At 41.1% G+C, this 12,651-nt stretch overlaps 1 protein-coding gene across 1 annotated transcript in view; it reads right to left on the bottom strand.

Moving 5' to 3' along the window:
* Positions 1–12,651, bottom strand: part of C2H20orf194 (chromosome 2 C20orf194 homolog) — a 441,211-nt gene that overhangs the window by 356,891 nt on the left and 71,669 nt on the right. The window contains exon 3 of the mRNA XM_030190991.1: positions 11,561–11,680. Coding sequence (XP_030046851.1) covers positions 11,561–11,680 — 120 coding nt within the window. The remainder of the gene's footprint in view (positions 1–11,560; positions 11,681–12,651) is intronic.

Below are 12,651 nucleotides of genomic sequence, written 5' to 3'. Positions count from 1 at the left end.
TCAGCACCAAAACTATTTTTGTGCTGCCCCTCAACTCCTAATGGTTCATTTTGACATCTGTTGACAGTTTAAGAGAAAAATTATTTATTTATTGCATTTGTATCCCACATTTTCCCACCTCTTTACAGGCTCAATGTGGCTTACAATACATCATGAATAGTTGACATAAGAAGAGAATAGGCATTTGGTATTACAGAAGGATTTTGGGTTACATGATAATGATAGTACATGATATTAATATAACAAGAAAACATTGTGAGACATTTCAAGATACATGTGGGGGGAGTTCACATGTGTTGATCCTTGTGGTATGTCCTGTCAAAGAGATGGGTCTTCAGTAATTTGCGGAAGTTGGCCAGTTCATTGATCGTTTTTAGATGACGCGGCAGCGCGTTCCAGAGTTGTGTACTCGGTAGGGCCCCAGACATGAAAGGCATCAATTATGAGTGTCAGTAAGTAATATGGTCCTGGCACACTAGGAGAACTTTTTATCACTACTGGGAGTATTTTGGGACATCAGGAAAAAAGCCAAATTAAAATGGCTCAATTATGAAAAAATAGACAGGTACCCAGATAGTGGAGGAGTCAGGGAGTGTAGCCAGCATTTTTCCCCTTAAATAATGTCTACCTACCTATCACTGTGTGAGCCCATCCCCACTCACACACTGAGAGAAAGGAAAATATCTTAATCCATATGCAGCAAACCAATGTAAACTAGCACATCAGTGTACACAGTTTTTTTCTGTTATCACATACTTTTCAACACCATGGAAATGTGCATGCCATTTATTTAGTGCATCACGGGTAAAAGATTTTCTTAGTACATGCGTCAAAATACTGCATACTGAAGTTTACTGCACAGTTTATTGCAGTGAGCCCTCAATTATATATGACTCCAGTCTATAAATTACTTTCCTGCTTGGGACTGAATTATTAATTGAATGCCAAAGATTTACAATTCTTTTCCCCTGTTGAAACAATTATTGATCTGACATGAACACACTTGGCACATCTTATTAAACTTATTCAAAATTGGATGGCTGCTAACAGAATGTAGCAAAGACACAAGTTTTCTTCCTAGCTCAATCTAACTTTACAAATTTTCCTTCTGATTTCTTTTTAGACAACAGTGTAATTTCAGTTCATAAAGAAATCCATTATTTAGAAGTACTGCTTGATTCTATCTTTCAGCACTCATTGTAAACACGCTATCAAGATTTTATTTTTATGACTACTACGTAGATTATGAGATTTGTTGGCACCATACAATTTTTGGTTAGTCCTTCAAAGCTCTGTTCTTCCCTGCTTTCACTACTGTAACACTTTGTTTATTGGTTTACCATCTTATGTCCTTTGTGCCTTACAGGCTGCACAAAATTCAGTAGCACATTTGGTTACTTACACTTCTAAATTTGAGCACATAACACAAGTTTTGGCCACTTTATACTGGCTTCCCATTCATTGAGGCATTCCATTTTAAGTTTTGAAATTAAACTTTAAGGCCTTAAGAAATGAAGCTCCTTCTGTGATAGTCGCTACCCTTAAAATCTATAGACCAGCTTCAATTTTAAAATCAGCTTACAAAAACGATCTTGAAGTGGATAATATTGTATGATTAGTCTCCATGGCCTCTGCTCGACAACCTTTCAAGTGATAGGTCCATTGCTATGGAATGTGTTACTTTTAGAGTTATATAAAATTGAACCGTTTAAGATATTTAGAAAACAATTAAAAATGCATGGAATCTTTAACAGCGTCTAGAAGGGGGGTCTTTGAGATGTAAAGGGAGATAGGTTTGTTTTAAGTCTAGTTTAAAGAAAATATAGGTACTTACCTTTGAGGGTGGGGGGAGGGGGAAGAAGGGGGGAAGGGGAGGGGCAGGGAGTTTGGGGGCTGTGATGGGAGTTTGGGGGGAGGGGGAAATGGGATGTTTGATATCTGGGAAAACGATTGTTAAAAATAAAATAATATGGAGGGGTTGTTGAGGGGAGCTCCAGTTATGTGTATTGTTATTGTTTTTAATATTGGATTAGGAGGGCTTGTTAGGAGCTGTTGTAAGTGATGACTTCGGTGGGGCCCGCTGAAGGTAATTTTGTGTTAAATGGGCCAATGGTTGTTTTGTTTCACTACATCAATATTATCAATAAAACTTAAAGTTTTAAAAAAATGCATTTGTTTAAAAAAAAAAAAAAAAACACTTCCCAAGAAATCCCCAAATAACTAATAGGCCCATTGCAGTAGAATGTAATACTTTTGGAGAAATATAAAGTTCAATTTTCTTATGGCATTTAAGGAGCAATTGAAAATACATTTGAAAAGGCTCTCACATTAATTTGTTGTAGTTTTGATATGGTATGATGTTTGTTTTATTTTTGTTTTGATTATATGCATTATATTTTTAATCTAGCTATAACTATGAAACTATGCAGAAAATGTTTAAATAAAATAGGTACCAACTATAAGACAGCATGAGCACACAGAAGGTAAGTGCCAGCATACAGTCCCCCTAGTTATTTATGAATGATCCAGATAACAGGACAGACACTCATAAAAGCACCAGTCCTAGATAAAAGTCATTAGAACAGGCTCTTTTTTTTTTTATGATTTATGCCAAAGTCTTAGCACTTCTCCTCAGATGCCAGCTGCCGTTCAAAAGCTCAAGCCAGAAAAAGCCATTAGAGGACTAAAGACAGGATCAGAAAATAGGATCTCCGGTATTTACCACTGCTTATATGGCTGGCAAGACACTCCAAATTACGACAGAATAAGCAAATCAAGTAAATCAATTAAGACTAAACACAAAAGTCCAAATCAGTGAGCCTATATAGGTATTGCACTGGTAATTTGGAGTATTTATATAATCAGTTGCTTCTAAAGAACCAATGACCAAACTACACAGACCCCAAGAATAACTGGGATTGATCAAATTATAATGCACAAATAGGTTGTCACCACCACCCCTGCTACTGAAATCCTGATATAAAGATGATGTCAGCAGGTCTCAACCCTTAAGAAAAGAGTGCCTGATAGAGAAGCAAGAAAATTAAGATATATGAGATTTTGTTGTGTCAGCCTGCAACTGAAGGGGAGGAAGGATAACCGAGACAGACCAACAGGTAAGGATGATATAACTCTACCTTACTGTAATAAAGATGTTATTTTCATCTGCTCTTTTTCATATATTCTAACCAAGTATGAGGTAATCAATTGTGCTGGTCTGTCTTTTTGTTGCTTTTAGAAAACGAGATTACATGGTGCTATCATATTGTCCTCAGAATAAATAAATGGGGAAGCAACTACTTAGAATCAATAATACAAAGTCTGATACAGAGGTGTATTCAAGATGGTAGGTGTACAACATGATGTGTGATCATCTTCTGTGCCGTTATGGGCAAACGGAAGGGGAAATCGTAAGTTTACTACTCCATCCCCATGGAAATTACAACTGGCCACATGGACACAAACTCATAATGGAGCAGTCACTTCAACACTGGTTGAGGCCTTGCAGAGTGAACAGAGGAGTGTGGAGAGCTCCCAACCCTCCAAAACTCCTTCTCTGTGTTTAATTTTAAATCCTTATGTTTTGCAATTCAAGATCTTCAGCAGTGTCTTTCTGGCCAGTTCCAGGTTTTGTCCCATCATATTTCTCAGATTTCTAGTATTTCTTTATAGCTTAACTTCTTAGCAAACTGAATTAAATCTTGCTTAACTACTGTTGAGAGAAAGTTTGAACTTGAAACCTAGGAAGCTCTTCTGATGGACAACCTGGTTACGCATCAGAAAATGGAATTTCTAGAAACACTATTCTATTCTGCAATTTCTAATCTGTTTTTAACCTACAATTCAAAGCGGATCACAGATCAAACAGATATCCCAACCAGACAGAATTAAATTAAAATTATAATGTAACCTTAACTTTAAAATATCCAAGTCATTTTTATAAAACATAACATTAAGAAATAAATAAGTTTTTAAGACCTTTCGAAAAGAACTGTAAAGAGTAGTTAAGCAAACTGTTGTAGGTAGACTATCCATATTTTTATGCTTTGGAAGGCAAAAGAATGTTCCCAGACTTCAAATCACATGCTTTTTTACAGAAGGGACAACTCCTTAAATGCCCTCTATGACTTGGGAATAAAAGTAAGTTTCCTACCATAACTGAATTAGCACCATAAACACATTTATAGACCACACAGGATATTTTAGATTGAATTCAAGATTTTAATCTTAGCCAATGTAAATTATTCAGCAGAAGGCTAACTTTACATTTTGGATCAGGCAGGTTTTCTGATCTAGAAGCTAAATTCTGCCACATTTGATGTTTATTTATGCCACAATATAAAGAATTACAATGATTCGATAATGGAGGATGCCCTAATAGCTCTCAATTTCCTTAGATGAAAAAAACAATTTCCTCACCAAAGCAGAGGAGTGTGGTAGCCGTGTTAGTCCACTCTTAAGGTTATCAATAGAAATCAAACAAAATAAAACATGGAAAAGAAAATAAGATGATATCTTTTTTATTGGACATAACTTAATACATTTCTTGATTAGCTTTCGAAGGTTGCCCTTCTTCGTCAGATCGGATATAAGCAAATGTGCTAGCTGACAGTGTATATAAGTGAAAACCTTCAAGCATTACTATGACAGTCTGACAGGGTGGGAGGATGGGGGTGGGTCAGAGGTATGCATGGGGACATCAAAGCATATCATTGATATTCTAACAGGATGGGTGTGGATAGGTGAGGGGTGGGGTGATCAACAGAGACATACAGCTTTATGGTTTATAATGGGCTAGGAACCCCAGGTCCTTGTTAAGTCCTTTCTGTTGGGTGTTAAAATATTCAATCATTCTGACTTCAAAGGTCTTACGTTCTTGTATGGTTTTAAAGTTACCTTTCAGTATTCTCACTGTGAAATCACTGGTACAGTGTCCTGGTTTGTGAAGTGCTGTCCCACCGGGGTGGGGGCCCTACTGGCTGTATTGTTCATATGATGTCTATGTAAATTGAATCTTGTCTTAAGCATCTGGCTTATATATTGGATGCTATATTGGAGAAACAGGCTGGACATGGATGGGAGAGGAGGGCAGGGGAGAAAGGAGAATCGCTGGACATGGATGGCAGGTGAGGGCAGGGGACTGAGGAGAATCGCTGGACATGGGAGGGGAGGGCAGGGGAGGGAGGAGACATGCTGGACATGGATGGAGGGGAGGGAAGACGGGAAGGAGATGCACATGGATGAGAGGGGAGGGCAGGGGAGAAAGGAGACATACTGGACATGAATGGGAGGGGAGGTCAGGGAAGAGAGATTCGCTGGACATGGATGGAAGGGGAGGGCAGGGGAGAGAGAAGAACTGGAGATGGATGAGAGGGGAGGGAAGGGGAGAGAGGAGAATCGCTGGACGTGGATGGCAGGGGAGGACAGGGGACTGAGGAGAATCGCTGGACATGGGAGGGGAGGGCAGGGACGAGAGGAGACATGCTGGACATGGATGGAGGGGAGGGAAGACGGGAAGGAGATGCACATGGATGGGAGAGGAGGGCAGGGAAGAGAGGAGAAATGCTGGAACTGGATGGAGAGGAGAGCAGGAGATAGAGGAGAAATGCTGGAAATAGATGGAGAGGAGAGCAGGAGATAGAGGAGAATTGCTGGACATGGATGGATGGATGGATGGATGGAGGGGTTTGGGGGAGTGAGGAGAAATGCTGGACTTGGATGGAGGAGAGGAGAGTCTTCTACTATTTTTATATAATGTCTTAGTAATGAGAATGTATTCCCCAAAGAATCCTGAACAAGGCACAAAACAAAAATGCCATCCACATACGATAATGAAAAAAAATGTTTAAAGACTGTAAGTAACCTCTCAAGTGGCTGATTTAAACCCCGTTGAGAAAACAATGGGGATCCTTGAGGGACACTACAGTTTGGCTTCCAACCCTTTGATGCTACACCATTCTTCAAAATGCTATATTGTCTATTTCCCAATAAGGACGAAAACCAATTAAGAACTGATCCTCCAATACTAAAGCAGCAAAACATGATCCACGGCAAATGCCAAGGAAATATCAAACTGCAATAGGACAGCTTCCTTACTCAAGGCCATGTATCACTTTAGTTCTGTTATAAGCACTATAAGCATCGTCTCCGTGCTATGCATCAGGCAAAACCTGTGCTGTGAGGAATGTAAATATATAGATTCTTCTAAAAAAAGAAAAAAGTAAGAATTGAAAGTTCACCACGAACTCAAGGTGTTTCGCTATCCAAGGAATACTCATCACTGGTTTAAAATTTTTGACTTGAGTGAGATCTCCTTCTATATTTTTAGGAATGGGAGTAAACGTAATCGAAGCAATTTCATTAGTGTAAACACCCTCCAACACCACATTGTTTATAAATGCAGTCAGCCATATTAAGATTTGAGAAGGAATTGCCTTTAAATAAAAAGATGGACAAATATCCAGAAGACTTTTTTCTTGGCCACCCTTCCCTGAATTTTTCCTATCATAGTAGGAGCAGGGGAAAATTCATTCCATATTCTATCTGCTGGTATACCAACTATCTGGTTAACCTATTGTTCAAACAGTGCTAAATGAGCATCAATATTATTTAGTACAGATAACTGTCTAATGTTGCTAACCTTAGATTGAAAAAAATGAGCAAGTTGATCTGCAGAAGGCTGAGATATTTCAGAAATATTATTGGTTCTATCAGTACTAGTTAATTCAATATAAATTTTGAACAGTGTTTTGGAAGCATTTTCAGAATCCCTTGCAGTTTTACCTTACATGTTTAAAATATTTCTACAGGGGGAGGGGAAGTGCCAGAGCCCATTTCTCCCCCCTCTCCCCCATTTCTAGGATTTAATATTTACCCCAGGCTAAGAGAAAAGAAGCTGCAGAGGGGAGCAGCCCTTTGATAACTTGGGTTTAACACATGTCCTGGAAAATTTTGGGAAAGAAGCAATTATTCTGTCCACCTTGATAATACAACTGGTTTTGGAGTTGGAAAGAAAATGGCTTTTAAAAGTTTTTTCAAGGTTCATGACATCTTTCGGTGTGGGGGGGGGGGGGCTGCATGGTGAGAATGTATCCTGATGTTTGTCATGAGCCACAGTAAAAGAAAACAATTTTGGGGTAAACCTAGGGTTTTCTATCTGGGGGGCTATCTGGTCCTCTCATTCAGGAAAAATATTAATACTTTGCTTTTTCAGCAATTTGTATTACATAAAGGTTTACAAGACTATTTAATCCTAATTGTTCTTTCTTCTAATTGTCCTCCCAGAGGTCTGTTCTGGCTCTTGATGTTTTTTGTAACCCCGCTTTGAACTATAAGGTGTTAGCGGGATATAAGACCAGATGTTAAGTTACGTTGTCTCATGTTTTCCCTTTAAGTGTATTGTTGTCTTCCAAGGTACTACATACATCCTCTATGAACATCCACAGTGGATATTTATCACCACTAAACCTGTGATACTGTCTCCTGAAGCTAAAGATGTAGACTCCCTTGCACCTTGAAAATTGTAGGACAACTAATGGGGGAATTCATCAAGCTGTGTTAGGTCCCTTTAAGTCATGTTAAGGGACAAATAACACGACTTAAAGCCCTAACACAGATAAAGTTAATTTCCAGCAGTGATGTTTACGTTGCTAAGGGTTACATAGTAATGAGATGCAAAACATGCAAGCACTCACTCCTTCTACACAAACATAGCACCTCATAGTAGTCATGTGAGGCTACCACTAGGGGGCGCCATTATAGGAAAGGCACCGAGCTGGGCAGAAGAAACTGGGCATCGTTCCTGCCAGAGGAACCCCCCTGGACCACCAGTGAGATTACAGGTATCTCCTTTAGGGGGCCTTGAAACACAGAACGTGGGGAAAGTAGGTGCGTGCATCTTGTGAGGGCTGGGGAGTAGGTGCCTGAACTTTGGTTGGGGGGCTAGGGCAGTGGGGGCAAGGGTTCAATCCAAGGGGACCCTGGTCTGCTAGCTCAGAAGCATTGGGTTGTGGCTTTGCAGCCCGATGCTGCTGAGCCACTGGAATAAACACCACTTGTGAGGCTGCTTGCAAGCAGCATTATTTCTTCAAAAGAGGACTCAGTAACCTGCAGGACTGTGATCCTACAGGTTGCTGAATCCGTACCATTCCTGACTAAGTTGCATCCAGTCTTCACTTTTGGGTTTTTTCCTAGTTTTTTTTTTTCCCATTTTCTCACCCTTCCTTTGCAATTTGTGGATCAACTCAAACATGCCTATTTGTCTTTTTCTTATTTCTTTTCATTACATGTGAATCTCTCTGGCTTGTTTTTATTTATTTTGTATTTCCTTACAGCAAAATAATTTTCTTTACTTGCAAATCTGTTGACAGTTAATATAAAGTTATTTTTAAAAGTTTGCCAACCCTTTCCCCAACCCAACCATCCAGAGGCGTAGCTAGGTTTTAAGGTCAGGGGGAGCAGACTTTTGTAAAATAGGCGCCAGCAACGATCACACAACTGAACTAGCAGAAGTCAAATTGGAAATCACAGGAAACAGTATGAGCATGTGTCTACTCCCTGGTAGTGGAGAAACGCATAGCACAATAGAAAAATTGATATTATTTTTGTTATGGTTAGTTAGCTGATAGTCATCTAAGAATGCTGAATTTTTCCTGAACTATGAAGCAAAGTATTTGCAGTCATTTACCATTCACACTCTATCTTAGAGCATCCTCACCCCACAGTGGCTCTTTAGAACTTAGCTGCAATTCATACTCTGTTAACCAGGAGTGCTCGTGCTGCTAGTGTTGTCATGATCATGACTGAAGAGTGCAGTGCTGGTGCCACTGGCGCTGGCCCTTCCGCTGTGGTTCAGGAGAACCAACACTCCATTCTTCAGCCATGAGTCTGGTGACACCATTAGCGGGAACGCCCCTGTACTCTACCGAGGAACAACTGTACCTGTAATGCAAAGCCTACAAAAGTCACTCAAAATCTATATAATCTACTTGACCATAACACCACTGATTTACAGAAGTAACACAACAAAGACCTTATCTAGAAAAATGCAACACAGGAAATACTACAGTAGGAACTAGAACATCAATATGCCCATTAGAAAACTGGAACAAGTTGAATTCTTACAGATGTTTAAACAGAAACTAGGTGCAAACAGAGTACCTGGCCTCGGTCACAAACACTGAACACCCTTGCCAGGTACAGAATAAATTACCACAAAGTTAAAATATGAATATGTAGACTAAACTTAAAACCCAAGAAGCCACACTGCAACACTAGAGAAAGAGAAATCAAAACAGCACTCTGCAAAATATAAAGAAAGCAGTGTAAACTTATTGTAAAACTGACATTTTCCATTCAGTGAATTAAAAATAAATTTTTTCTTTCTACCTTTGTTGTTTGGTCATTTTGTTTTCTTTTTCCCATCATGTTTGTCTCAGTCTCCAGTTTCTGGCTTTTCTTAACTTTCTTCACATGATCTCCAGTTCATCTGCCACTTCTTCTCTCCCTTCCTGCCTTCTTCACTTTCTCTCCTATATCCACCTCTGAATTGATCTTTACCTTTCAGCTTTCCTTCATTTAGTTTTCTGCCTCTTAGACTTCATTCATTATTACTACTCAGTCTTCACTCTTCCTTTTTATTTTTAACCACATCTGCCTACAGTTTTCATCTCCCTTACTCCAGCCCTCCTATTCTTCATCCTATTATTTCATAGTTTTGTTTTTTTTTGCTATCCCCTCTCTTCCATCACCGTCTCTTTCCTCTCTTCTGTACAGCACCCTTTTTCTATTTTCACTCCTCTGACCAGTATATTCTCTTTCGTTTTCTCTTACCCCCCTCCGTCCAGGATGTCCTCTTTCCCTCACTTCCATCCACCATCTCTCCCTGACACCCTACTCCCCCCCTTGTATGCAGCATTCCTCCTTGTCCTTCTCTCCTTTCCATATCAGAATCTCCCCTATATCCCTACTCCTCCCTTGTGCAGCATACCCCTTTCTTGGTCCTCATCCCTGTGTAATGTCCAGTACCCCCCTCTGTTTTTTTTATTCCCCCTTGTCTAGCATCTCCCCCGTCTTCCTACTCACCTTATGTCTAGCATCCTCCAATATTACCTCCCTCTTCCAAGCCAGTAATTGCCCTCACTCAACCCCTTTAGAGGCCTATCCCCTTCCATCCAGCTGGATGGAGTGTTAGGGAGAGATGCTGGAGGGGGGTGAGAGAAAACAAGAGATAATATACTGGGCAGAGGAGTAAAAATAGAAAGAGGGTGCTGTACAGTAGGGAGGAAAGAGGTGCTGGAAAAGGGGAGAAAGTTAGCAAAAAAAAACTGTGAAATAATAGGATGCCCCTCTCTCCCCCCCCCCTTCCATCTAGTGTCTGCCCCTAACCCTCTTCCACCTAGTGTGTGCCTCCTCTACTTTTTCCATCCAGCCTGCACTCTTTCCCCTTCCATCCAATGTCTGCCCCCTTTCTCCCTTCTCGCTCCCTATTTTCCAGAGTCTGTCCCTTCTCTTCCACCTTCCTTTTGCAATCTGTCCCCTTTCTAACCCAACTCACTGTCTCTTCCTTCCAGCACCTGCCCTTTCTCTCTGACCATTCCTTCTAGTATTTGTCCCCTCTATTCCTCCTTCCAACCAGCACCTGTCCCTTCCCACTCTCCATTCAGTAACTATCTCTTCCAGATCTTTCTCCTCCCCTTCTTTCTGACTCTTTCTTTTAGGATCCCATCCAGCCCCTCTCTTCCTCCTTCCAACCAGCACGTGTTCTTTCCCTTTCTCACTCTGACCCTCCCAATCAGCTCCTGTCCCCTCTGCCGTCTTCCGATTGGCTTCACCCTCTCTTCTGCCCGTCTCTCCCGTCTGTGGTCACTTTTTACTTCCCGCAGCGTTCTCCCTCCGGCACCGGCGATTATTAGTCAGCCTGCCAGCGTCGGGGCTTCTGCTTCACCTCCTCAGGCGCGCATCCCACCTCTGCGCAAAACAGGAAGTTGCTTAGAGTGGGCGGGACGCGCCTGAGGAGGAGAAGCAGAAGCCCCGACGCTGGCAGGCTGACTGATAATCGCCGGTGCCGAAGGGAGAACGCTTCGGGAAGTAAAAGTGACCTCGCAGACGGGAGAGCACGGGCAGAAGAAGAGGTAGCAAAAGAAGATTAAACAAGACTCGGGAGGGAGCAGAAAAAAAATATCGAGTTGAGGTGCATAGGCGCCACTTTTTTAAACAGCTGTTTAGGGGAGCAACCGTTCCCCCTGCGCCCCACCTGGCTAAGCTTCTGCAACCAGCTATGAAAATCCACTTCTACAATCACCCACCCAATCACTTCCTCTTTCTTCCCTACTTAATCTCTGCACACTACTAACTGTATCTGATATTCTGGAATGACAATGTCATAACAAAACAATGTAAACCACATTGAGCTTGCAAATAGGTGGGATAATGTGGAATACAAATGCAATAAATAAATAAAATAAATAAATAAATAAATGTCAAGGAACAACCAATTCACAAAAACATACAAAAAAAATCTTCAAAGCAAAAAAGTTTATGTATTATGTAGAATACTCACCATCCAGAACTTCTTCTGGAAAACCTGTTCTTTCAAAATCATGATTTTTCTGGTTGTATAAATCAAACAGCAGGTAATTTGCCAGCTCTCTGCAGCCTTCATTGTATCTGCTGTCAATTCCTGAAGACAAAATTGGTTTATGACTATTTGCTCTTAAAGAAGGGAAAATTAGGTTCTTACCTTGGTAATTTTCTTTCCTTTAGTCATAGCAGATGAATCCGTTACGAGTGGGTTGTGTCCATCAACCAGCAGGGGGAGATAGAGAGCACTGAAAAACCATAGTGCCTCATGGCCAGCTAGCTCCATCTGCCTCTTCAGTATTTGAAGCTTCCAAAGCAGTGTTACACTGCAAAGCATAACAACATGAACTTTCCTCACAGCGGATGAACGCCCCAAAACTGGAGCTATAATTCAAAGGAGGGAATGAACTCATCCTCCTGTAACTGAACAAAAATCCTGAAGACTGTTTTCCAACTTCTCCCAATGAGGGAACATATCTACAGGAAAAACTGAACATAAAAGTAACATAAATCACATAATGAACCACTGAGGGAGGGCTCATAGATTCATCTGCAATGACTAAAGGAAAGAAAATTACCAAGGTAAGAACCTAATTTTCCCTTCCTTGTCATCAAGCAGATGAATCCATTACGAGTGGGATGTATCAAACCAATCCCTACATAGAGTGGGAACAAGCCACACCACGCGCCAGCACTTGTGCTCCAAAATGCGCGTCTCTCCTGGCAACCACATCCAGCATGTAATGTCTGGCAAACGAGAGCTTAGAAGCCCAAGCAGCTGCACTACATATCTCTTGAAGAGAGAGTGCTCCAGTTTCAGCCCAAGAAGAGGAAATCGCTCTTGTGGAATGTGCCTTAAAGGCTTCAGGCAGAGGCCGGCCAGATAGCAGATATGCTGAAAAGATAGCTTCTTTGAGCCAACGGGCTATAGTGGCCTTAGACGTTGGAGACCCTCTGCACGGACCTGACAAAAGAACAAAAAGATGGTCAGAGGTCCTGAAGGCATTTGACATGCGCAGATATTGCAACAGAGCCCTTCGCACATCCAGAAGGTGCAACTGCCCATAGACT

This window comes from Microcaecilia unicolor, chromosome 2, assembly GCF_901765095.1.
Source record: "Microcaecilia unicolor chromosome 2, aMicUni1.1, whole genome shotgun sequence".
Taxonomy (NCBI): Eukaryota; Metazoa; Chordata; class Amphibia; order Gymnophiona; family Siphonopidae; genus Microcaecilia; species Microcaecilia unicolor.
The sequence above is the reverse complement of the archived record's forward strand: the minus strand, read 5'-3'. Positions and strand labels throughout refer to the sequence as shown.